General features: G+C 34.4%; 3 protein-coding genes and 1 long non-coding RNA gene across 4 annotated transcripts; 2 read left to right on the top strand and 2 right to left on the bottom strand.

The window, feature by feature from the left end:
• Positions 1–83: 83 nt before the first annotated feature.
• Positions 84–9,748, bottom strand: LOC145632436 (partner of Y14 and mago-like). Its single transcript, XM_081684812.1, has 4 exons — positions 9,284–9,748; positions 8,215–8,328; positions 7,037–7,273; positions 84–591 (listed from the first exon to the last, which is right to left on the bottom strand). Exons 1-4 carry the CDS (start codon positions 9,488–9,490, stop codon positions 448–450), a joined length of 702 nt encoding a protein of 233 aa, XP_081540938.1. The 5' UTR covers positions 9,491–9,748; the 3' UTR covers positions 84–447.
• Positions 9,749–13,150: 3,402 nt separating this feature from the next.
• On the top strand, positions 13,151–16,496 carry LOC145632435 (uncharacterized). The gene is made up of 8 exons (XM_081684811.1): positions 13,151–13,292; positions 13,708–13,873; positions 14,259–14,349; positions 14,443–14,501; positions 14,804–14,864; positions 15,108–15,198; positions 15,300–15,376; positions 16,099–16,496. Exons 1-8 carry the CDS (start codon positions 13,265–13,267, stop codon positions 16,213–16,215), a joined length of 690 nt encoding a protein of 229 aa, XP_081540937.1. The 5' UTR covers positions 13,151–13,264; the 3' UTR covers positions 16,216–16,496.
• A 617-nt stretch (positions 16,497–17,113) lies between these two features.
• LOC145632433 (anthranilate synthase beta subunit 1, chloroplastic-like) lies at positions 17,114–23,983 on the top strand. Its single transcript, XM_081684810.1, has 7 exons — positions 17,114–17,556; positions 19,723–19,793; positions 19,944–19,981; positions 21,237–21,347; positions 22,205–22,304; positions 22,938–23,070; positions 23,698–23,983. Exons 1-7 carry the CDS (start codon positions 17,329–17,331, stop codon positions 23,782–23,784), a joined length of 768 nt encoding a protein of 255 aa, XP_081540936.1. The 5' UTR covers positions 17,114–17,328; the 3' UTR covers positions 23,785–23,983.
• A 526-nt stretch (positions 23,984–24,509) lies between these two features.
• LOC145632434 (uncharacterized) lies at positions 24,510–26,882 on the bottom strand. Its single transcript, XR_014112579.1, has 3 exons — positions 25,248–26,882; positions 24,992–25,064; positions 24,510–24,845 (listed from the first exon to the last, which is right to left on the bottom strand). It is a non-coding gene; the product is annotated as an uncharacterized LOC145632434 (long non-coding RNA).
• Between the last annotated feature and the right edge of the window lie 102 nt (positions 26,883–26,984).

Genomic DNA, 26,984 nt, shown 5'->3' with positions numbered 1-26,984 from the left:
TTTGGATGAGCGAGCGACAACAACATTTGATCAACCCTTGTTGTTCAATAATGAATGCAAGCAGTACGATATCAAAAAGAAAATTCGCAATGCAAATGTTACATGACTAAATTTCATAACACAGCATGTAAAATATAAGTTACAATGGCACAAACCACAAATATTGGACTCTAACAAAGCAACACTTCTCCACCGAATCACAAATAATCAACAATACCACACGTTATGTGCAGATATGACTAAATATACTAGTATATAATTTTGAGTTGACACCATCGCAATTCCCCTGACCAATAAAAGCTCAAACACTCTAGAGTACACACCCCGAGGGGTGGGGGGAGGTAGCTTCTGTTAAGAGCCCCTAGACCCTAATGGGGGGGTTCAGCTAGTGACCTTACCAACTAATCAAGACAATCTTGGTTGAATAGCGACTACAAGAAATGAGGGTCACGACGTTGATTCTGTCGTTTTTTCACCTTCCAAAAACTTTAGCTCCTCGCGCCAACCTTCCAACTTCTTGACCTTTTCAAGCTGCTCAGGCTTCATATCTTCAGGGCTAGCTTTTTGTAATTGAGCTTCTGCAAGCCGAATCTGAAGAAAGCCAAATTCAAGTTCATGGATCAGAATATGTTTAATCTGAAGAAAAATGTAATTATAGCCCACGGGCAGCATAAATTGATGTCAACTGAAATTTGCTTATTAACACATTAAGCTCGAAACTTAAATTAAAAGCAAACCTCATTGTGAATATAGAGAAAGCGAATAACAGTAAGTTTTGCTAAGCTCAGATATACACCATAGCATATTGTAATAACTGACAGTAAGATTTGCCAAGCTCACATATACAACGAAACATGTAATAAATGACAGATTTGCAAAGCTCACATATACACCGTAGCATGTGAATATAGAAAAAGAAAAATGACAGTAATGTTTGAGGTATAGCACGTCAATAAATGATGAGAGAATAATTTCATTCCTATGCGACACAGTACAATTTCTTCTTAATAGCCATGACATCCTGCAATCCACAAAATCAAAATTGCATAGAGAACGAGTTATATCCTTTGAAATAGGAGCAGAGGAGGCTTTCCTCCACAAATCAACAAAACTCTTTTTCCTAGCAATGAAATTGAGCTTTGTTGATTCAGTAACCTAATTTTGTCACTCATAACAGAGCTGGGAAACCCAAGTAGGCTCACTCTGGTTGCTGTAACCTTCTTAAAATGCGAGCCTCCAAAATGGAAACTGCTGAGGCCATTGGGGGATGCATCCTATAATATGGACCCTGGCACCCTTCAAGGACTATTACGGAGCTTGATAGGCTTTTAAAAATGTCTGCTTTTACAGCATAGCAATAGGCCCCAACTAATGTCCAAAGTAATGACTTCGAATTGTTGTAGGCCCAAAATAGCAATAGGCAACCATGGGAGACATCTGTCCATTTTCCTCACATAGTTTAATGCTGTGATGCCTTCATAATCTCTGTTGTAGTTTCCAACAGAATGCTGCTAGGGATATGTTTTTGGATGTTATAATTTTGATTGCCCAAAAGGAAAAATCTATGTATCAGGCAACTCAAAGAAACTTCCAGAATCTTTTAATAGCCTTTGCAGAACCACAGGAGTAGGAAAGCATCCACAACTTCTAGATACACTTTTAGAGGTTTCCGTGTGAAACGGTGAGCTCATGCCTCTCAACAAAATTATAAATCCAAAGTCTAATATAATACATAAAAAATCATGACCATTAGGTGACTCAAAAGAGTTGACAGACTGAACCCCTATTTCTATTGAAATTGCTCAATTGTCCCATTAGGTATTGCACACCTTTGCATCAGACCTGATATGTGAAACATCTGACCAGTATGGACCCAAGGCTACCAAATAGCCCAGAAACCTTAGCCCATTGTACATGACCACCACTTAAAGTTGTCTTTGTGGTATTGTACACAAAGTTGACAAGGTCACAGAGATCATGTAAATAGCTTAACAGATATAACCTTCAAAACAAGAGTGAGCCTAGCTAGAGCTGTCAATTAAGGTAAACAGGTCGGGTAAGAGTGGGTCGGGCCAACTCGGGTCGGTTCAATTCGGGTTAATGTCGTAACCCTATGCGGGTCGGGTCATGCTTAAGTTGGGTCACGTCGGGTCATACATCTTATCGGGTTTGGGTCGGGTATATAACAGGTTGAGTTACATTTGGGTTGTGTGAACAATAGGTTGGGTTTTCACAGGTTAAAATGGGTTAGGGTAATTCTCGGGTTTGAGTCGGGTTCGGTTCAAGTCAATAATTTGCGAGTTTGAATCAGGACGGGTCATTCTCAGGTTTGAGTCGGGTTCGGTTCAAGTCAATAATTTGCGGGTTATATTCAGGTCGGGTCATTTTCAAGTCGGGTCATTCTTCGGTTCAAGTCAATAATTTGCGGGTTACAATTGGATTAGGTCATTTTCAAGTTGGGTCATATTCGGGTTTAACTTACTATAAATATATAATTATCATTTTTATCAAGCTAATTATTTCCTTTGACTATAATATATATGGCAACATACTAGGGAACTATAGTCTATAATTTAGGAAGATAATTATCTCCTTTCACCATACAACAAATATATACTATATTTCTCTCTTAAATTTAGGGATGATGCTCCTTTCTTTTGCTGCCAGGGCCGACTTGGTCTCCCTAGACAAAATACTTTGATCAACAATAGTAAGGTGGTCTAAATTGAATTTAAGGTGATTTGAAATCAGGTCAATAACAAGTCGTGTTGATTTCAAGTCGGGTTAGTACTAGATCGGGTTATATTTTTGGGTCAGGTTAGTAATAGGTCGGGTAAAATTTTAGTCGGGTCAATAACAAGTCGGGTTGAATTTGGGTCGGGTTAATAACAAGTCGGGTTGGTTTCGAGTCAAGGTTGTAACAGGTCGGGTTAAATTCGGGTTGGGTTAGGAACGAGTCGGGTTGAATTCAGGTCGGGTTAAATTCGGGTTTTGACGGTTTAAAACGGGTTTGTGTCTATTTCGATTCAAGTCGATTTTGGTTCTGGTCAATAATTTTACGGGTTACATTCGGGTCGGGTCATCTTCAGGTCGGTTCATGTTCGGGTTTGGATCTCACATACTCGGGTCAACTTGGATCTAAGGTTGGTTTCAGGTCGGGTTAGGTTTAGGTCACCATTTTTTCGAGTTCAGATGGGTCAGTTAACAATCGAGTTCGGGTCGTGTCAGCTTTTGACAGCTCTAAGCCTAGCTTTTATAAAGCTAAACAACTCTTGAATCCCAAAATTTCCTAAATTCCCACCAACACCTAAAAGGAGCCATTCAGCATGAACAAGATAACTTACTCCAATCATATACGATTATAGGAACCCTACAACTATTGAACAGCCAGTCAAAGACAAGCACTCTCTCGGGTAATTGTAATTTGGCCTTTATGTGTGTGAAAAGTCTTATGTAACAACCAAACACTAAAGATATAGTGTAATAGAAATGGCATATGGGGGATGTTAACCCAAGCATCACAGTCATATCGATTACCAAGAATTGAACATATTAAGAAAATCCAGTTCTTATTATCCTATACTTTAAACATATTCTAAAATTTATACTTCAAATTATACTTTCAAGCACCTTATCTAGTTATTTTTGTGAAGAAATAGTGGTTCTAGACAGATGTATAGAGTAAAAATTAAATTTAATGTTCTTTTAAACTCATAGCCTTAAGGAAGGGCCCACAAAACATGCCAACAAATAAGATAGAAAATACAGAGCCATAGCCCATAGATCCAAGGAAGATTCTAAAATAAAAGGGGGCATGATTTGTGGCTTTTGCTCTGAGCCTCACAACCAGCTAACCAAGTGACCAACTAAGTGTTCCTCCTCTTATCCTCTCAACATTCATTATTCATCATTCTAGCTCATAAGCACCTCAAGAGGGTGAATTTGGCCCTAAAAAATGGAGACTGACTTAACCATACAATAACCATCAATATCCGAATAGGCAAATCTCTCAACAGATATCACATACATGTCCAAAGACCATTAACCGGTCTAAGGAAGGTTACGTACATGTCTTTGGGGGTCTTCATGAAAATGAGCCATAAATGTCAAGATGGGCTGTGAGCCTGTGACACCACCAAAGCTAGTGCTGAATCTGGTAATGCCTATGGTATGGAACTATGGATTATAGAAATGAGTGGTGCTTTAAACTTCAAAGCGAGAAAAATTACCTCAATCCTTACTATGATCTATGCCCTCAACAAAAATATTACATTACCCAAAATACATTGTTAGATGCACCTAATAATTATTTGACAACAGCAAAGGTGTTTGCCACTGTCCATTGAAGTTTCTCGAGGCCCTATAAGGAAAATATATGTGAATTATTTTTCATCTAGATGAATAATTTTTTATCTAGATGAATTATAGAACCCTATGTGATTCCAAGATGCTAGAAGACTGCAGGGTAGCAAAAAGACTAACATCTATAAATTTATTAACAATTTACCTTGTATTGTCAATTGTCCCTCACTCTCGGTCATTATCTAATAAAAGCCCTTACTACTTAAAATTTCAATTGCATCCTTAGCAATCACTACGACACCCATTTAATACTTCTATTTTGACTTTGCATATTATTTAAGAGAAGGTAAACCATAATGAGAGGATGCAAGGGGAAGTGCATTGGAAAAGTTGCCCATGAAATACTACTTATAGAAAAATAAAAATCAACATGAGATCGTAGAATTGGGATTAAGCAAATTTCACAGAGCGAAAATACAAAACAAATATAAAACCACTCTACCCCCCAATGTAAAAACTATTTTCCAACCTACAATCTAACATAAACTAAGATTTATAAATTAATTAAAAAGAAATACGGAGATGAAACTACATGTAAACCGTACCCATTCTTATTACCTTCTACAATATCATTTCTTTCTAAAAACCCCATCATTGAACTGTCCCCCAACAAATAAATACTCTAAGAAATCAGAATAACCTTTCAAAATACTGATATTGAAACATTTCGCAACTAAGCAGAATTTGTTAACTTTTTTGAAAAATAGCTTTAATGTAATTTGACTTCTTTGGTTTTTTCATTTTATTTTTTCTCAAAGGGTCAACCAGCTAGGTTAAAGTTACTTGATTTAAGATGCACGACAGTTATCTATTTAAATTTACATACTTCATCAGTTTTAACTAAAGAAGACATGACAAGAGCTAATATTAGTGATTCCAGTAAGAAGCCCTCATAAAAGTTGCCCTTACAGTGTTTACGTGTGCCTCAATCAACAGAAACTTATCCCATTGCCTCGAGATTTCTCCCAAGGGGAATAGAAAAACTGGGTCAAGTGTAAGTAGCCATATCTTGTAATAGGCTCTGCTAAGCATTTCACCTATATATAGTTGCTCTGCTAGCCTGTTCACCTATGTGTAGTTGGTCTGCTAGACTGTTCACCTATATATAGTAGCTCTGCTAACACGCATACAGCAAATTCACTTTTTTTTTTGAGGAGATACAGCAAATTCACTTTGAGAGTTACTATAAATTATAAGCATATACTTCCCCCTTCCTTTAAAAAAAAAATTCGTCAATAGGACATTCACATAATTCACACTTCTCTTTGACCATGTTTTGTGATTTGCATGCTAGGAAAAATATAATCGTGTGACCTTGTTAGATTTTTCTCGGGTATACTTCCAAAAATTAAAACTTTTGATAATTTTTTCTATAAAAGTAAGTTAATAATAGTAATGGTATAAGTTGTGCACCAACGGGTGTAAAAGTTCAAATTATGCAATTAAAAAAAAACACACACAAACAATAGGAAATATAGTTTAACAAGCCATCTTGATCAGTACATGACAGAGAACAACACAATCGCATAGAAATAAATAAAAACTTAGCAAAAGTAATTTGCCCTTTCTTTCTAACAACATACGTCAATATATCAACAATAAGGAATGGCACCAAACCATCTCCCACATTTTGTTTGCACAAAGACTAAATACTCCCCTCATAAAAAATACATAATGGTACCTAGGCAAAACAAATCCTTACTAAAAATTGCAAACTAAATCACCCAATGGTAGCAGGCAATCAAGTATTGAAGATGTAAATGCTTAATGGGGCAAAACACAGCACATCATCTTGGATTGACACTTAACAAGCCGTCTCACTTGGAGCACATTACTCATGTTGAGTTCAAATCATTGTCACCTTCTAAGTGAAGGAATTCAGTTCATGGGCTACTTGAAAGCACCACATAAATCTACAAAGGGAAAAGGGAGCCAAAGTCCTCCACATGAAGTCATGAAGTACCAATAGCATGTATAAGCAGTAGTGCACCACCACAATAGAAAATTGCAGAAGTACCCAAAATCCCAAATTTTGAACCAAGAAAAACATTTTCCAACCACAAATTGAATCATCCTCCAAAAAATAATCTTTTCAAGCAGTTCCTTGAGACATGTGATGAATTCCTCGTCATCCTATATCTTTATTTAGTTAAGTATATAGATTACCAGCAAGTGCATCTTATCATATGTTATTGGTTATGATTGTGAATTTGTGATATTTGAAGTCAATACCAAGGAAACAATAGATAACTACTTTATATATCCATGTTCATGACTGTAAACTACTATATATATATCCATGTTCATGTTCATGACTCTATCAGTTTGTAAATATGAGAAAAATTGTCCAAGCAAAAATGGGAGAGAGCAAGCAAGACCACAAGCCAAAAAAGGAATGTTTCAAAGTGTTACATCTATTTACAAACACAGGGAGTAACAATTAAAAAAAGAAAAGGAACGAAAAGACATACAAGTTCCTAAATCTGTCAAAGGGTAATTTTCATTAAATAACTTTTTGTATGCAATATACATGAGAGTAAGGGAAAGAGTAGAATGAAGATTTTCTCAATCCTTCAGAAAATAGCAGATATAAAATTTGATCATCACTAACCAATTACCAAATAAACGTACTTTTATGGTAGAAAATAACATTGATAGGAAGTAGGAACGGTACCTTCTTTTTCAAAGCTCGGATCTTTTTGTCAATATCTACACCTGCATTGGCCGTATCTGATCCTACTGCAGGGTCCACTGAAGGTTTACTAGTAGCTGTGCTTGTAGAAAGAGCTAGTTGACTAATCTGAGAAGCAGCAGACTCCAGAGATTGCTTTAGATTAGGATCTTTAGAACTTGTCTCCTTCAGATCCTCGTCAGCTGAATTATCTGGGTTACTTACCCTTTCAACGGAAGCCTGTGAAGGCCAATATAAGTATTAGCTAATAATTTCATAATATGTTAAAATCCATACTGACGGAAGAGAGAGAGAGAGAGAGAGAGAGAGAGAGAGAGAGAAGAGGGGGGGGCGAGTATTATGTTGCTTATGAGCTAGCATATCCGTAGCAATATTGTTATTCTAATTACAGACAATAAAAAAGATTTTGACGCTTTCAAGAGGTTTAAATGCTCTCCCAAATACAAAATAAAACAATTTTAAATTTCTTTACGTCTTCCTTCTCACTGCTCTCATTTATTTACAGAGCTAACTCGATTTCTTTCTCAGCAATGCTAACATGCTGCACTCCAGTATTATCCCTTCTCTACATTCAATGCATAACAATATGACGTAGGATGGTAAAAATTGAAAACTACAATAATACTATAACAGGAAACCAAATAAAATCTTGCAGCAAGTGGAGGTCGGAAATTGTAAAACACAGCTCCGAATGAAGCTACGGAAGCTACAAAGTTGTACGGTATAAGAGCAAATTTCACTAAGTCTATAGATAGGGGAAGCTGGAGTAGCAAGGGGTGTACATGAAAATTGTTGCCTTTTTACATTGACATATTATCAAAACATGTGGGGATAAAGAAAAGCAGGAGGTCCTTGTTAGGTAGTAACAAGTCTCCCATACAAATAAAAAAAAATCGAAAAACAAAAGGCAAGAACCCCCAATTGTGCATGACCTCATACACAAAAAGACGTAAGACAGGTGCTCAAGTTGAATCTCTCAGCTCCATCCGGACAAGATCCTTTAAAATTATTCAAAAGCTTGGGAGAAGTTGTTTATACAAAATACTACAGTTTGAATTATGATAAGTATAACAAGAAGTGCTCAATATAGTAGACGCCTTAGATGTATATAAAGCATATCAGGATATATTAAGACAAAATAAGAATAATATAAGGAGTACCTGCTGTCTCTTTTCTTTCTTTCTCTCATTCCTCTTAACAGACTTGCTTTTAGGCTTTGCCTCCGTTTCAGGAACAAATCCAGGTGGCCCTTGTGACTCCAGCTCCTTTTTCCACTGCAATAATTTTTTAGTCAATCCTCTTAGATTTTGTTTGTATCATATTCATAAATTGAAGGCTACAATCCTACAACACACATATAAACACACACAAGAAGAAAATCGGGAAATGAAGCAACTTTGAAATTAAATTACAGCGTGGAGGCTGAGGCAACAGAGGGAGAGGGTGATGTAGAGGTAGGCATGCCAAGTAAATGGAGGCAAACTAGTCTTTTCTTATTTGAGTTGCAAACAAATGACATAAACTCTTGTCATTCTCATCATTTTCAAAATTAGCGAAATCGATAAACTTTGTTGTTCCTATACGGCTATAGGCAAATTAACAAATCAGCGAGTCCACTTTGAGTTAATGCTGGTCAAGTACAGTTCATAAATAAAATACGCAAACAAGGGAAAACTTTGAATAAGGCTCGAGAACTACCTAGTACGAAAGATACAAACCGAAAAAGGGAGATCTCCAATAGATTCTCTCAAGAGCCTGCGAGTTTGAATTATCCCTAAACCACATTTACTAAAACCACTAAAAAAAACCTTTCATCAACATTGATCCAACCCAAAATTCAAGTTTTTGGATTCATGCAAAACTCTACCAAATACATGCGAAAACAACCCAAATCATACCCCTTTTCCAACAATTCCTTACAGATGAAGAATGATCATCAATTGCAGGTAGACATTGCCAAAGAAACATAATCATAAATTAACAACAAAAAACACACAAATTAAAGTGAAATTGACAAATAGATAACCAACTACATTAACAAGCAATCCCCAAACTATGAAAAAGATAACATCTTTACAATATAAATTGGCATTCACACTACAATCATCATCAAATTTGACACTTCTTAAAAATAAAAAAATAAAAAAATAAAAAAAAAATAAAAAAGGAGAAAATTACAATATATTATCTAACAATACTAAGAATTAATGAATGATATAAAATTATTACCAAAGATCCTTTGGATTGATAAATTGCAACTTCTTCTTGAGGAACATAACCAGCCCTAATTCTGATGGGTTTGCGAAGAGTACCATCTGGTCTACGAGTAGGACCCACTAATCTCTCTCCTTGTTTAAGAGATCTTTCAAGCTGTTCTGCCATTTGAGTAGAAACTTCTCCTTCTTCAATTCCATTGTTTTTCGCACTGCTCGCCATTTTTCATCAATTTCCCCCCTTTTTTTTCACAAAAACAATTGGAAAAAAAATGGAAAAAAATGCAGAAATTTTGGAAATTGAATTCAACCCAATTCAGCTAATAAAGAGAAAGAAAAAGGGTAGAAAGCCTTTACTCAATTGAGAAGGTAAAGGTCAGTCAGCCATGGTGGCATGAAATTGGTGTGCTCAAAGGTTTAGACTTTACAGTGTACTTCAACTGACAATTGTATATAAGGTGTTGGGGTTTTTAACTCGTTTTAGGACTTGGCCCTTTAGGTTTCCGGGGAGATCCGACCCATTTAATAAAAGAGTCATACCGTCCATGTAAACTCGCTAGTATAAACTATAAAGTCATATATTTTGTCGATTTGTTCAGTAATGGTAGTTAACTAGATGAAGCCCGTGCGATGCACGGTTTGTTTGATTTTTTTTAAATAATGTTTTTTTTTTTTTTGTATTTATGAGCCTAAAATTTGTTATATATTTAGATAAAATTCCTAATATTAAAAGATAATATATAATATTTAATTAATTTAAACTTAAAAATCTCATTCGCCAATTTTGCTTACATGACATTTGAATTATTTAATTCTAAAAAGAAATTAATAATCTCTTATTTAATTGGCTACTATTAAGATTTATAATCCTACATGGCGCGCTGAAAAAATTAGATCCTACGTGGCTCTCTAAAAACTCGAGGAAAAACTCCCCTTTATATATACTAGTTTTGTGCCCCGTGCAATGCCCGGATTGTATTTAAATCTATCCAACGTGGCGCGACACTTGACATTGACACTTGGCGAAAAGTTAGAATGCCAAGTGTCGCTGCCTCGTGACCTGGCTAAAAGTTTAGCGCTAGTTTTGTGCCCGTGCGATGCTCGGGTTGTTTATGGAATTTTAAGATAAAATTATATTATAATTCAATTTAATTGATTGAAAATAGAATTCTAAATTAACTTTTTTTTTCTACAAAGTCTATCTATATTTGTCCAACGTGGTACGACACTTGGCGAAAAGTTAAAATGCTATACGATGTTGTCTTGTGGCCTAATTATAAGTTTATTATTTGGTATTTTATTGAAAATAAAACTCTAAACTAACCCTCTTATTCTAAAATTCTATCTAATTTGATTGAAAATAGAATTTTTATCTAACTTTTTTATCTTATGAATCTATTTAAATCTATCCAAGGTGGCGCGACACTTGTCGAAAAGTTAGAATGCCAAGTGTCATTGTTTCGTGACCTGGCTAAAAGTTTATCTTGCGATGCCCGGGTTGTTTATGAAGTCGATTTAAATCTATCCAACGTGGTGCGACACTCAAATTTTATTTTATTGAAAATAAACCTCTAAATTAACAATTTTATCCTAAAATTCTATCAAAATTTGATTCAAAATAGAATTCTAAACTAACTTTTAAAACTCAATGAGGTACATTTTGAAATAATTCCTTCGCTCCAGAAAAATACTATGATACAAAAATAAATTTATATGATAATTTATGAGAGTTATAATCTAATTATTTTTTCAATAAAGATATAATTCAATGTGTACTTTCAATAATGATATAATTCAATGTGTACTTTATTAAAAAATAAAATTCTATGATAAAAATATTGGTACTTTATAAAAAATAAAACTCTAAATTAACAATTTTATCCTAAAATTCTATCCAAATTTTATTAAAATAAAATTCTAAACTAACTTTTTTATCCTACAAATTGAATTCTATAAAACTCTATCCTACGTGGCACGACACTTGGTGAAAAGTTGGAACGCCAAGTGTCGCTGCCTCGTCGCCTGGCTAAAAGTTTAGCTTTATATATTAGTTATATGATATATTAGATTATCTACGAAGAACTCCGTACTACTAACCATTACTCGGTAAGTACTAAACCGCTAATTTTTGTACGTGCGGATAATAGGGGAAGATACGTTTAAATGTGTTTTATTCAAGCAACTATTGTTTGGATCTGGTTGACAATTGATGTAATAAATCATGGTTAATTTTAAAAATAAATATTGGTAAATCTGTATGGAGTATTAATTATTTTCTTTGATACTATCATGATTTTATCATATTGCTCAAGGATTATGGGCCAAATTTATAGAGGTTTATAATTTGGCCAAATGAAATTGGTTCTAAACCTGCACATAAGGTTTATAACAATAAGTTTTTTTTTTTTAAAAAAAATATCGACTCTTAAAATATTTAAAAAATAAAATTCGAATTTCTTAACCCAGAAACCAAACCAAATATCTTTTGTCTAGTATAGCCGGAGCCGGTCCCCTTTGATACCAGATATCAACAAATATTGTTAATATCATGGCAGTGTTGTAAATAATAGGCAAAACTTATGAAAAGTATTGATAAAATTATGAAAAGATGAGGTGGACTCCGTTGTGCGAATTTGTGGGTAAATCTAGAGAGGAGGAGAGAGAAACAATGCCCCCAAAGTGAATCGTGATGTTGTTACCCACCTCTCTCCCTGACATGGTTGACAATAAAAGAATGCACATCAATCTGATCAAACACTACCAGCGGTGAATATCAAACACTGCCAACGGTGGCTTCTCCGCCAAATTAAACGATAACCCTAAGTAAGAAGGAGTAATTTAGGGTATAATTAACCCCAAGGTGTTATACTCCTCCATTGTTGCCACCATTAAAGATGAGCTTTCATTGCTTCACCATTAAAGATGAACATTTCATTATTCATTGAAGGCATCCACAAGAGTTTGCCTTGGTTGAAGGTGAATTGACGATGATTACAGGGTTCGAAATACGAGAATGAATTGGAATCTTTGTTCTTACAATTTTACCCCTCACTAACATAGTTGAAAAGACCGCAACACCCCTATATTAACAAATTTTGTTGATATATAATATTGACTTGTATTTTCTCGTCTAGCAGTGTAGGTTTAATACGATCCACTTAGGGCCTGTTCCGATTGACTGAATTGAGCTGAACTGAACTGAGCTGAACTGAGCTGAACTGAACTGAACTTAACTGAACTTATTAATTAGTGATTTCTAACTACGGATTAGTGATCTTTGATTATTTATTACTATACATATGTGTATATACAAATGTACATATTATTAATAATAATATTATTATTAATATTATTATTATTATTATTAATATTATTATTAATATTATTATTATTATTAATATTATTATTATTATTATTATTAATTTTGATTATTATTATTATTATTATTATTATTTATTGATTATTATTATTATTATTATTGTTATTTATTGATGATTATTATTATTATTTATTGATTATTATTATTAGTATTATTATTTCAATTATTATTGTTATTATTATTATTATTATTATTATTATTATTTATTGATTATTATTATTATTATTTATTACTTATTGATTATTATTATTATTATTGTTAATATTATTATTATTATTGTTGTTGTTGTTGTTGTTGTTGTCGTTGTTATAATAAGAGCTTAAAAGAATGAAATTTAGCTTTATATCATTAGCAATATCATTAGACGTAAATTAAGAGCTGAACTGAACCGAACTGAAGTGAACTGAATTTCAACAGAAGAGAACAGACCATTCTCTATTTTTTCGATCCGAACCGATTTTTGAACGCTCTAGCAGTCTAGCCTAGAGGCAACTTTATGTTAGAATAAAAATATAAAATGAAATTGAATTTATAAAACCCTAACCCCTTTCTTGCTTAAGTCCCCTCTTTCTTCTTCCTCATTCCCGCAGTCCTCTTTATCTCTCTTCTTCTCCAAACATGCCGAAATCCAAAAGAAATCGCGCAGGTATTCTCTTCCTCCTTCTCTCATTAGCCTTACATTCGTATTTTTCCCTATTTATTAAGTTCTTCTGTTGATTTTTATTATATTTTTCAATGTATTAAGAATTTCTATGTACTGCTATACTGTGAAGAAACAGAAGAATTATAGCTCACTCTTTCATCTGATATAATTTATGCAATTGTTAGTTCTACCAGCTGTAGTTATTTCATCTTTTTTCTATATTTTGTTTTCAATTTTGTATGATTTTTGGTGTTTTTAATCAGTGAATCGTATAATTTTATGTTTTTGTAATTGTTCAATATTTGATTTTGGGTAGTTTAGATTATTATCTTTAAAATTGAAGTGGGACAGAGAGTGATTACTGAGACAATGATGGGTTTTTTGTGAATTTGAAATTGAAATTAAATTGAAAATGCAGTGACCTTATCAAAGACAAAGAAGAAGGGAAGAGAGCATAAGGAGGTGATTGTTAACTCAATAAGGGAAGCAGCAGAGAAGTTCCCCTCTGTTTACGTCTTTGCTTTCGAGAACATGAGGAATCTTAAATTCAAACAGTTCAGAGATTCTATCAAGTCCTCCGGCAGGTGATTATGATTGGAAACCGCCTTTTTTTCCATATGAGTGCTTGTTATGAAGTCCGATAATACTTTATTTTGATGTTTGACATATTTAGGGGTGAAAGATTGAATTTTTGATACATATTATGTACTGTACTTAATGCTTGAGTGGTCTTTTCAATGGTTATGCTGTGTAATGATCACAGTTGAATGAGCATTGTAGGCGTGTAGTAGGGACTAATTGACATGGTTGTGGAATTGGTTAAATTACAATGTGTAGCTAGGTTTCTTAATTCAAATTCATCAAGAATCATATGAAGCAATTTTACTTCTATTAGTCATGCTTCTTGCTGGTTGTTCTATGTGTTGGTTATGACTTATGATGATTAAATTGTGCCATTCGCTATTTCAGATTCTTTCTTGGATCGAACAAAGTCATGCAGATTGCTTTAGGTCGTTCTGCTTCTGATGAGATTAAACCTGGTCTTCATAAAATTTCAAAGGTAATGTTCTGCTTATTATTTGTCTAATTTACATTTCTTGGTCAGTTTGTGATCTTGTTTCATTTCTTCTTTGTTTGCTTCCTGTTTTTGCAGTTTTTGCGTGGAGAGACCGGTCTTTTCTTTACAGACATGTCAGAGGAAGAGGTCAAAAAGTATGCATGAGAAATTGTTCTAAAGTTGTTTCTGTCATTGTTTATTACCTTTTCATTTCATGTATCTATTAATGCAATATTTAGCGGACAAGCTGATTTGCTTTCCCTTTTGTTCGGGTGATAAAAGACTGTCTAACGATGGGCTGGTTTTTATTTATTTTTTTAAAAATTATTTCTGTAAATCTGCAAGGGATTTTTGCTTCAATGTTTGCATCGAGTAGCAATTGAAAGTAGTACGTGGCTTTTTAAAATTTGATGTGCCAATGCTCCTCTAAATGTTGCTTTTGTGGCTTCGTCTGCAGAATATTTGAAGAGTTTGAAGTTTTTGATTTTGCAAGGACAGGATGTCTCGCTACCGAGAAGGTTAATTTGTATTTTGTATATAGTAACCGTTTCTCAGTTTTTAGTTTGTTCTGCTGCATTGGTGGGTCATGTATATGCAAATGATATTATTCAAGAATATTTTTGAGGCTATAAGTCTTCTGTGCATCACTCATCATTTTTGTGGTCTAGCTCTTGGATATTTTGTATATAACATGAAACTTGAATCCAAAGTTCATTGCCGTATGTTTGTCTGTTTAATCGGACAAATGATGAATCTTACAGGTGGAGCTTAAAGAAGGACCTCTGACTGAGTTCAGCCATGAGATGGAGCCCTTTCTACGCAAGCAAGGGATGCCTGTGCGATTAAACAAAGGTTTGCAATTTTAATTGTTCAGGATCTCTGTCACACCCCAAATAAATTTCAAAGGAAAAAAGAAATTGTGAACATTAATTGGGTTTTTATTGTCATGGCAGGTGTGATAGAGCTTATTTCAGATTTTGTTGTTTGTGAAGAAGGGAATCCTTTGTCTCCCGAATCATCTCGTATCCTGGTTAGTGTCACTACTTCATGCTCTACTGTCTCTACTACAGTACTACCTATACACTGTGTACGGTGTTGTTAGATGTATATTGTAATGAATGTCAGTCTTACTTTTATTTGGTGTGCTTAAGAGAGCCTCAGAATAGCTTTATATGAAAGAAAATATTCTAGCGAACCCACACCCGTGGAAATAACGATTAACAAAAGATTTTTTTCGATGCGAAGCTCTTATAGGTAGAGTGAGCTGTGGTCTTTTTAGAGAGTTGACTAGCTGAGGTTTGAGATTGATTTGGACCCCCTTTTTTTAAAGGAAGTTCCCAATGAATTATCTGCGTACACATGCTTGGCATCTGAACATTTTCTGCTCTGCGTACATGTACTTCTTTTAGGAGTTCTCTCTTTTTTGCAATCCAAAGTGGGGAGGTTGGAGGGGGCTGGGATTTACATCGACATGTTCCAATTTGTGCCTTGTCATGTGTCCCACTCGATTATAACTTATTGGTGGATGTTGATGATGTGGCACAAATATAGATCAATAAATTCATGAAACCTAGATTGGACTCATTATAGGATTGAGAAGATGGTGGGTGTTAGGACCATAGGGATGCTATTTTGTGGTTAATAGTTGCTGGATTATGTTATAAGCTATGTTGAATTGTGTTGCAAGTATTGCTATTGTTGAGACCGTGTTACTTTCTTGCCATATAATTCACTGAACTTTTTTGTTTGCAGCGTCTACTTGGAGTGAAGATGACTTCATTCAAGCTTCATCTGATCTGTAGTTTGAGAGGTGATGATTTTGAGGTGTATAGAGAAGGGTTGGAAGAATCTGACGTCGAGTCTTCTTAAAGATATAGCGAATTTTGGTGTGAGACTGTTCTTTTTGGTAGATGAAACTTAGATAGGAGATATAGGATCTTCCCCTGGTGTTTCTGTACTTCAAATGTTCAGTTTTTGCTGTCCTTGGGGACATGGGGAGCTGGGAGCCAAATATGAATGTCAATTTATTACAGAATTTGATTGTGATCGGTCTTTAAGTACTCGGTGTGTAGTATGTTGTGATGAACAAGAAATTTTGATGAGGTAGAGCAACACTAATGCTAAAATTATTACTCCTTTTTGTTGCGAAATTGAAAGCTTGATAACTCTTCTTCAGTTCTCATACGATGATTCATGACCAATTCAACAATGCCATGATTCATGAACCTAAAATCAAAGAATGAGAGCATATGACAGACATGTTAGACTTAATTAAAAGTTCTGTAAGAAACAAGCTTCAAACTCAAAATTCATAAGTCATAAACATCAATAATTACACAAAAAGAAAACCTTAACCATAAATAAATTAATAAACTACATACTCCATAAATCAAAGAGACTTTTCATTGACGATTTGTACTTCATTAGCTTTGTCAATCATGGCGATGACAATCTTGACTATTGAATATGGAAATGGTTGATATTCTAATCATGGTGATGCCAATCTTGACTATTGAACATGGAAATGGTTGATATTCTAAGATATAGGTATGATTTAGATTCAAAATGTCTAATATATAATGCGGAGTACTATACTAAAGCGGTTCTTTTTTTAACATCTCGAGAATAGCATAGGGATTACCTAGTACTAAAACTAATTGTGTAAAAAGTTTAAATCCTGCGGCGAAATCTTTATTCTCTGAGTCATAATATACCGATATACTACGTATGTCACTCAATAGCTCAATGCATCCGGATCATATTATGTTGCTCGGTGCACCTTAGCCATAGTCCCTAATTCTATATCAAACCAAGAAATTATTCCTTCAAAAAACCAAGGAGAAAAAACAGTTATTTCTACAGATTTTGTGCCTTCTCCTACTCCTGAGCTTCCTCTCTTCCCTCCAATTAAACTTTCTCTCTCCTAAATTTTCTCAAAAACCCTAATTCCCCAATTTCTCCCTCATCCAAATTCTTACCACCATGCATACATTAGGCCAAATTCCCACCACTTCTCCAATCAAAACTTCGTTCAAATCCCTAATTTCTCGAAAATTTCCCGCCCAATCATCCTCGTTGAAGTTTTCAATTAAAAATGGAGGTGATTTTAATGGTGGTTTGAAGGCTGTTGCGGCGGATACTAAGGCTGTGGATTCTCGCCCTTTCGTTGTCATTGATAATTATGATAGCTTCACTTATAATCTTTGCCAGGTTTGTTTTATTCTGATTTTGCTGTATCTAAAGTTGGATTGTTGATTGAGATAGATTTATTTTTTTGCATGTTTTTGTTTTTGTGTGAATTTATTTCTGCTGATTTTCATATAATATTATTTTTGCTTGTGACATACTAATGATGAATGTACCTTATAAGCGGGAATTTGGGTTGATTGATGCATTGGGTTCTGTTGAAAGTGAAGATGAGAGCATTGGGAATTAGAGCATGTTATATAAAGTGAGGATTATTTGATTTTAGAGGTTTGAGTTTCATGATTTTTGTATTTGTTGCCTTTTTCTGCCTTGGTATGTAAATATATATTTGAGCTTAGAAGGTCCGTTAGTATTATATATTGCATTGGAGGTGGCGGATTCGATGAGGATGAAGACGACGAGGAGGGGGGGGGCGGGTCATGGCTGAATAATTAGCTAGGGAGAAAAGGGTGTTTTTTTAAGCAGCTAATGCACAAGATTCAGTTATTGAATCATTTGTGATGGACATTCAGCAAAATTCCAAAAATTGTAGAGAGTATATAGTCCATAGTGCATCATGGGGGTTTGGAAATTGGTTGATACAAAATGGTTGCATGACTTGCATCTATAAATATTAACGACAAATGTGGATGTTCTAATAACTGAATTGAGTCAAGAAGCAACAATAATACGGGAATCAAATAAAAATACAAAATTTTGTTGTATTTTCTTCATATGGCAGTGTGGAATTTGGAAATCGGTTGATACAATATGGTGGCACGTGTAGATCAGTAGGTAGTAACGGAAAATACGGTTGGTTTTGCTTGTCAGATTTCTATTTAAATTTAGTTGAGAAGCTGCAAAAAGAGTGACAGTAAATGAAATAATAAAACTAGGTGTTTATAGTCCAAAGTACACCATGGCATTTAGAAATTGGTTGATAGTTATTGCGTCACTCACAACTCGTCAATCTCGTGTTAGGAATTATCATTATTAATTGCCAGTTGGATTCCAGATATCTGGTGTCTGTCTTGGGTTCATACTCGTATGTCTTTCTCATAGAGTTTGAAATGTCCAACCATCATATTAATGTTTTTGTGTCCTTTTATAGCTATGGTATTCGGGCTGTAGTCTAGTAATACACGGTGCTTTACCCCTTTGACTCAGTTGGGTCACGTGTGCATCCTAATTACATAATTTTTTTACCCGGGGGGGGGGGGGGGGGTTGAGTTTTAGTGAGAACAAGAGTGTAAGGCTTGGGGCATGTATAATTGTTTAGGGGGTTGTAATGATGAGAACAGGACATTAGAAATCCTCTTCAATGAAAATAGGAAGTCACATGGATATTGATTTTCAACTATAGTATCAAGATTTGTTCAATCATGGAAAGGTGTTGATTACTAAGTTTTGAGCTACAGCTACTAGCCTTGTGTTGATGTAATGTAATGGTCGCAGGTTTTACAAATTTGAAGGGTCAAAATTTATAACTTTGTTTGTTTTAGTAATAAGATAAATGGTAACAAGCATGGATTGTTTCCCTTTTCTTAGAGCTTTGATACTCTTTATGAATAGTGAACTACTGAACTTTAGTTGGAGGAATAGTTATCACTTCCTATCCTAACCTGATGGTCTTGGGTTTGATGCTTGTCCCACATTCCCACCAGGTGGGGCTCCCCCCCCCCCCCCCCCCCCCCCCTCCTTTCCTCCCCTTTCCCCGGTTGGTTGGGCCACCTTCATGCCTTAAACTAATGGTCATGGGTTTATTGCTCATCCCACTAGGTGGGGGTTTCCCCCTTCTTCTTTTCTTGGTTTGGTCACTTTACCTTGTCCATAAAGACTCTTCATGAATAAGGCTGCTGTCTTGTGATTTCAGTCATTGTTACGTTTTGCAAAAGTTAAAAATGCCTGAGAAATCTGCCTTTTGAAATATTTATTTTTCCAAACTCTGTTGTGGATATTGCAAGAGTATACTCCAAGCTTCCTTCTTTGTGTTCTTATACAGATTGGATTGATGACCTAAGTAGCCTTCTGACATAATTGCTTTATCTGAATATTGTATCAGTGTATCTGAGCTTTAAGTTTCAGACTTTGAAGATTGGTTTAAAGTTACTGCATAAACAGACATTTAAGTTGCTGGTTACAAGAAAGCTATTTTCTAACTTTAAATATTATGTTGTTTTCATTTTCAAGTATGTGGGAGAATTAGGTACGAATTTCGAGGTATACAGAAATGACGAGATCTCTGTGGAAGATTTGAAAAGGTAAGGTGGGAGAAGAGTGGTTGAGTTTATTTATTTTTCTTATGTTAATTTGTTGCTTGCAAGTGTGTCTGAAGTTTTAAGCATTGTATTAAATTTCCTTTTCTTCAATTAGATTAAAGTTAATTTATGCTGTTCAAACTGTCGTACCAGGAAAAATCCAAGGGGAATCCTTATATCTCCGGGTCCAGGTGAGCTTTTTTGCTCTTTTATTTATTTGTTTATGTTTTTAATTTTTTTTAAAAATCTATGTACAATATGTCCATTTTGATTGGAGTAATATTTTTTTTTGTTATTTTGCTTTTTCATGGTAATGGACTACCTTTAAATGGATCATATAGTTTGGCTACATTCCTTATTATTACAAAGCTACCAACGCTCAGTGTGTGTTTAATCATGAAGCAGTCTCTCAATATCTCAGGTTTACAATATATCTGCTAAAGGTGGAGTCCTTTCAGATGCATAGGAGTGATGTTGGGTGTGGAATTGATACAAGTCCCACATCCTTTATTTTTTTCCCCAATAGATTAGTGGAAGTGAAAGAAATCTTGACCTTAAGATTACAATTGGAAATTGTGAAGGTTGGGTAAGGGGGTGGAGGGTATATGATCTCATTTTCCTGGTAGAAGATCCGAACCTATACATGTTATCTGGTACTTTGTATCTTGATAGTTTTGAACTGTTTGAATAGAAATCTGCAAAATTAAAAAGAAGATGAGAATAGTAAGCAAGAGAGACAGACAAATTGAAGCCTTGGAATTCACAAATGAGGGTTTCAGCCTCGAGTTTTTTACTCAAAATCATCTCTGATATCTTTTTGGCTGAATCTTTGTGAACAGGTTAATGTTTTTTTGGCTGCAGAAACTCTTAGGAGGTAAGGATTGCAACATCTTAGGAGAACAGGAAAAAAAAATTATTTATTTTTATTTTTTATTATTATTTATAAACTTATGTCAATTGGTTAATTGGGTTCAAATGTTAGATAAATGGACATATTTTTTTTTAGAAGTGTCTCTTCATAGACATCCAATTGTTTTCCTACTCTAGTTTCCTTTTTAAGTAAGTGATGGGGCTGAGTACTAGGATCCTAAGTTTGACAGGGCTTTGAAAATCTAATGACTACTTAAACGTGATGAAGTTCATGTACATGGATAGAATGTATCACATCATCATCTGAGTTTTGGACAACAACTCTTGTTTGAGGAGTAGAGTTTTTATATACTTTAGATACTTCTGACATTTTGTACTTCTTTCTGTCTTCTGAAACCTAAAAGTTCTGTTTATTTTCGATTGAAAGATGAAGTCCAAGTGCTTGGTTGAAGGGTGGTCGATTCATGTATGTATATGTGACTATATGATTGCTGATGTTAACTATTGTTGTCCTTGTTAACAATGTTAATTATAGTTGCCCTTGTTAACAAAATGCTCATGCATTTCCATTGAAAGGTACACCACAAGACTCAGGAATCTCTTTAGCTCTTGTTTTGGAATTGGGACCCACTGTACCAATATTTGGTGTTTGTATGGGCCTGCAGTGCATTGGAGAGGCTTTTGGAGGTAAAAATTCACTTTTGTTTCTCAATTGGCTTAGAGGGTCTTTTACACTGTAAATTAGAATATTAGATGATGCTGCTTCACATTCTGCTTAAACTTCTCTGTCTACCTATGCTGCTGCCAGTATTGCTGTTATAAAGTGTCATTAATTTATTCTTTCAGGCAATTGTTTTCTTGGCTCGTAACAACTGTAATTTAGTATAAGCGTTAGGAGGTTTTCATTGTGTTTAAACATAATTATGCAGGTAAGGGGTGTACTCACATTGTGATTTGTGAATTACAAATTCTAAAGAGGTCAAAACATATCTAGCTGGACTTACATTATTCTAATTTTTTTTTTATAGAGGATGAGCATGTAATGAGGTTAAAATGCTCTACTCAAGAGTCCAGAGCTCTTGGCGTGAAGTTTTGAAACTTAGATGCTGTTTTAACTTTTACTGGTGATGTTAAAAGAATATACTGGAGTTACCAGTACTGAATGAAATGCTTGAATTATTGTGAATTTTTGTGATTCGAAGAAGAAAGGTATACCTGCAATTAAAAGGAATGTACTTGTATTAGTGGGGAAAGGGATTTCATGGCTTTGAGTGCCATCATGTGTTTATCATCTAAATTTGAATTTATTTATGGAGTCAATAAAGGAATCGACTTGTCATTCATACATTATTGAATGGGAAGAATAAAGCTATATTACTCGTAAAGACTTACAGCCCAGACTTATGTACAAAATATATTGGAGTGTTTACTGCAGTTTCATCTTACTTGTTGACTGTTTCTGATGTATCCATTCCAAGTGTGTGTTTGTCGCTTGCAGAGCCATTTTCCTTTTGATAAGTCATGTTACCATAATAATTTTACAGGGAAGGTTGTGCGTTCCCCATATGGAGTTGTGCATGGGAAAAGCTCACCTGTGTACTATGATGAGAAGGGGAGCAATGGCTTGTTTACAGGTTTACCCAAGTAAGTGCTTTGTTGTGTATTATTATGATCAAAGTCTAGATGTGGAGCAATGCATCAGAATATAGAGGTGCTACACTGCTACAAGTGATCCAATTATGGAGTAGTAATTGATTTATATAGCAAGATTTAATCATGCAGGCGATTTGTAGTGCTCTTTTTATTTAGTTTTACAGGATTGCAGCTATGCATTTTTTTTGTGTGTATGTGTGTGTGTGTGTGGATTGTCATTGATTGAAGTTAAGCTATGCTTCTATGTTAGGTTATTTTTGTAGGTCGCCTTCTGTTTGAGTGTTTCAGCATGCTAACCCTCTTCTATCACTGAAGTATGTTAGGTTATAGGAATGGAGCCTCCTACTATTGCTCTTCTTATCTGCATCCTGTCACCATGTCTGTAGGATAGTTTGAAGTGCTAACTTGATAAAGATAATTGGTTTAATTAAGGATTTTCTATGAAAACTAGTTTTTTCTTTTCTTAATGAAATAGAAGAAAAGAAAAACAAATAGTTCTAGCTGTGTTCTACTGGAAAATGAAGATAGCTATGTTTTACACGTGCATTAACTTGCATGTTTCCGAAAATGTACCTTCTATTGTATATTCCAGACTCTAATGATAGAAATTTCTCTATGTTACAGCCCCTTTACTGCTGCTAGATATCATAGCCTTGTAATTACCAGAGATAACTTTCCTGATGAGCTTGAAATTACTGCATGGACCGAGGATGGGTTGGTCATGGCTGCTCACCATAAAGAATACAAAAATTTACAGGTAAAAACTTGTCTACAGATCTATGCCATCTTCTACCCCATTACCCCCACTCCCAACACTCAAAAAGGAAAGATCTTTAAGGGAAGGAGACAAAAAGTTCTGTCCCCATTCAGAAAGGAAGGCCAATAAGTTGAGTTCACTTTGAGACATGCATACTGGAACAAGTCCTGGCCTCGCATTTTGTAGTTTGAGGATGTTAATGTCTCAATTTTTTGAGCAATTTTTTTCTTGGGCTTTCTATTGAATTAGTTTTAAATGATTCATTTGTTAACCAAGTCTATTGCTTTGTTCATCTACAATTATTGATTATGGTATGTTGAAACTGGAGATTGATGAGTGTTGACACAGGAGATATGGGAACAGATCTCACTAATCAAATAATTTTGTTTTTCTGAAAGAAACAGGTGTGAGTTAGTCATTTTGATCATTGCAATCAAAGATACGCTAATATGCACTAGAAAGAATGAATAAACATATGCTGGTCCCATTCTTTGTATAAAGTGGTCTCTTGGTAACTTCCATGGTTTTTGAGAGAGGCATTTTTGTGTTGACAGCTCGCCCTTTTAATTGTGCATGGTTTCTTTTCGGAATTGTCCCATTAATACCTTTTCCATATTTAATTTTCAGGGAGTCCAGTTTCATCCTGAAAGTGTTCTCACTCCAGAAGGTAAAGGGATAATTAAGAATTTCATCAAAATGATCGAGAATAATTAAACAAATGAATTGCTTTGGAAGCTTTCAAAGTGATTTGTTTTATTGTTGTTAATTTATGAATTAGGTTTACTTGGCAACAAGATCAATTTAATCTCTATTGAAACAATAGAATCAGATCTAGTTGTAGCTATTTAAGAAAACAGATTTGCTACAATTGTGTAATTATTGTATCAAGTCAAAGGATATATGTTCAGAAACACCTTTTAATCCCCTCCATATTGGAGGAAATGTCTTTTATCTCTTCAAGACCAGAAGGTTGTAAACTCCTGAACTCAAATTTCAGAATAAAAACTCGAGCTATGTAATACTATGATGGGTTTGACTGTTGCCCGATGATTGACAGTCGAAAATACGAATAAGAACGAAGTCGCCTTTCTGGCAGCTCAAACCTCTGCATACTTGAGCTGTAATGAAAGAAAGTAGCTTTCGTTGAGTTTATATACTGTATGGCCTTATTTTTAGACATGAAAATGAAGTATGTTGAAAAAATTTCATGCAAAGTTTGTCTTGGCCCACAAAAGTCATTATCATTTGACCTGTAAAACAATCTGAATTCACCTGCCTTTGGATTTATTGTTTAGGAGAGAGAATGATGGGATTCAACCTGTTTTTTACTCTTATATTTGATGATGCGTACTCTTTTTCTCATGTGTGATTTCGTGCAAGTTTTGGAAATGATTGACTTTAAACTTTCTCCTGTAGTAACTATAATGCTGGCCTTGACATTTACTCTATCTAGTAAAGACAGTAGATGATTAAACTCAAGTATTATTAAGTTCCTCAATCTTTACGCAATTTGGATAATTGATGCAAAATAGATTGGATCAAGATTTCAACAAACTCGAGCACAGGGTCATCATCAAGAACTCTTATTGCTAAGCTTCAATTAAGAAGTAAGTTGGTTATTTCTCGTCCTGGTGATGAATCAAGTGGCCTGCTCAGAGACGAAAATCAAATCGAATTTAAATCGAATTTCGAAAACTCGCCAGATTCTTCATCATCATTCAATGCAATTTTCTGAAGGAGGCAAACACCCATCTCACGCAATGATTCAGAAAACTCTAAAGAACATCAAAAATCATTTTAGAAAAAATTATACACACAATTCCATAATAATTTTGTGCTACAATTGCAAAATTAACTACATTAATTCATAATTTATATACAAAATAATTAAAGTGTAAAAAGAAAATAAGAATCATCATACCATATGCACTATTTGTTGCCGCAGAAGCAGCAGAAAGCAAACTATCATAACAGTCTTTCATATCTTGCATAGCCTGCTCAATTCAAAACATAAAATTGCACGTTAATTTCAAATTCATTTTACAAAATATTAACAACAATCAAAATTACAGAATTATGAAATTCTTGAATTTCACCAATAATATAATACATTAAAATTGAATAAACATTGCATAAAAACCAATCAAAAATCGAAATTAAACCCTAAAAAAACATACCTCGGAAGCTTTAGCAAGCTCGTCCAATTGAACAAGAGGCTGAATTTTTCTGTCTTTGTTATTGTGCTTATTATGATGATTAAGCAATTTCTTCAATGAAGTCTTCATTTTTTTTTACAGAAATTTCTTCAACCCAGAAATTTCGCCAACAATTACAGAGGAGAGAGAAATTACGAAGGTCGAAATTGAAGGATTAATGGCGGAGAAAACTTGCGATGCAATCAACAAAAAAATCCTCCCAAAATTGTATAAAAAAATTGAAATTGAAGAAATTGGAATTGAAATTGAATAATTTGAAATGAAATTAGGTAATATTCACACCCTTTATATGTGAATTAGGCTTTGTTCAACTAATGCGTTCTTCTTCGTTGTTCGTCTTCGTGTGAGACTTTCTTGTTGAATTTTTCTATGTACTCGTCGACGTACCAATATGGAAACGAATATGAAATGAAAATGAAATCATATCATATGTACTCGAGCACAATTTGCTCATTATGATTTTTACATGTTTTACATCTCATTTTCGAAAATTGACTTTCCGATCAAAGGGTACGAGTTGATCGGACGCAGACGACATGGTGATCGGATTGACGGAGTAACAAAGCGAACCATAGGCTGTGAATTTGGATAGTGACATTGTCTTGGAATAGCAGGATCACATTCACACCATAGACATAGACCATTGCACTTGTGCCCATAAAAAAAAAAATTGTTAATATATTCCATCATGGTCAGATTTTCTTCTGCAGTTACAGTCAAACAGAACAGAAATTACAGCAAAATTACCATTATTTTTATAGTAATTAACTGTCATTTCATCAATAATATCCCAATTCACAAAATTCAATTAGTACTCCAATGAGTCCAATCCCAGATAAAATTAGACCACAAACAAAGATAAAAATAAGATAATTAACCCTTTACTACTGTATCTAACACATTAATTAATCATACTAATATCAATTACACAGAAGATCAAATCAAATAAACCACAACAAATTAAAAAAATGATAACACAATTACCCTGAAAATTTGGTTCTTTTTTCAAGAGAGAAACTTGAAAAATCAGTACATTCTAGCACATTTAGTGATAACACTACAACCTCTTCTGTATCTGTTAGCTGGTGTAGCACCACAACTGTAATATGAAGATCCTGGTGTTGAACAAGGCACAACATCTCTCTTCAATGTTTCATAACTTATATATTTTCTCCTCATACTCAAAATTCTTCTGTTTATCTCTGAATCAACCTCAAATTCTTCTGCTTCAGTTGCAACAGGGCAATTTCCCATCTTTTCATCACAAACCCTTTTCACCATTTCATCATTTTCTGTTGAATTTAAGCTCAAATCTGAGTACCCTTTTGAGAATATGAGATGGGTTTGTAAGATTATGAGTAATGTAATAAGTAATTTGAGTTTGATTGTGAGCATTGCTAATTTGGGAGTTTTGTGGGAAAGATTAAAGGGTTTTTGTTTGATGAGTGAGTGAATTTTTTTGTTTTTTTTTGGGATTTTGTTTTTGGTTCAACAAAAGATTTGATTTTTACCTAGTTGAGAGACATTAAATATGGTAAGGGTCACGGTCTGAACTAGTGGTCCACCGAGAGCGAAAGAGAGATACTAAATGTTTGCTTGTTGTGTCATAAATAATATGGTTAGAAAGGGCCAACTCAAAGTGATATGGCATGAGTGACATCTTGGTAGACCAACTCGTGTTTATGGATGTCAGCTAGA

This window comes from Chenopodium album, chromosome 5 (assembly GCF_948465745.1).
Source record: "Chenopodium album chromosome 5, dcCheAlbu1.1, whole genome shotgun sequence".
NCBI classification, from domain to species: domain Eukaryota; kingdom Viridiplantae; phylum Streptophyta; class Magnoliopsida; order Caryophyllales; family Amaranthaceae; genus Chenopodium; species Chenopodium album.
Note: the sequence above shows the minus strand (reverse complement) of the source record. Positions and strands in the feature narration are given on the sequence as shown.

What these genes read in the sequence shown, in the direction of transcription:
- LOC145632436 (XM_081684812.1), bottom strand. Translation starts at nt 9,490, where the DNA reads ATGGCGAGCAGTGCGAAAAACAATGGAATTGAAGAAGGAGAAGTTTCT. An exon ending in ATCAATCCAAAGGATCTTTG is followed by an intron (nt 8,329 to 9,283) that starts GTAATAATTTTA and finishes AAATTATTGCAG; the next exon opens with TGGAAAAAGGAGCTGGAGTC. An exon ending in TCCGAGCTTTGAAAAAGAAG is followed by an intron (nt 592 to 7,036) that starts GTACCGTTCCTA and finishes GGCTTTCTTCAG; the next exon opens with ATTCGGCTTGCAGAAGCTCA.
- LOC145632435 (XM_081684811.1), top strand. Translation starts at nt 13,265, where the DNA reads ATGCCGAAATCCAAAAGAAATCGCGCAG. An exon ending in GTCTTCATAAAATTTCAAAG is followed by an intron (nt 14,350 to 14,442) that starts GTAATGTTCTGC and finishes CTGTTTTTGCAG; the next exon opens with TTTTTGCGTGGAGAGACCGG. An exon ending in TCAGAGGAAGAGGTCAAAAA is followed by an intron (nt 14,502 to 14,803) that starts GTATGCATGAGA and finishes CTTCGTCTGCAG; the next exon opens with AATATTTGAAGAGTTTGAAG.
- LOC145632433 (XM_081684810.1), top strand. Translation starts at nt 17,329, where the DNA reads ATGCATACATTAGGCCAAATTCCCACCACTTCTCCAATCAAAACTTCG. An exon ending in CCTTATATCTCCGGGTCCAG is followed by an intron (nt 19,982 to 21,236) that starts GTGAGCTTTTTT and finishes TTCCATTGAAAG; the next exon opens with GTACACCACAAGACTCAGGA. An exon ending in CATTGGAGAGGCTTTTGGAG is followed by an intron (nt 21,348 to 22,204) that starts GTAAAAATTCAC and finishes ATAATTTTACAG; the next exon opens with GGAAGGTTGTGCGTTCCCCA.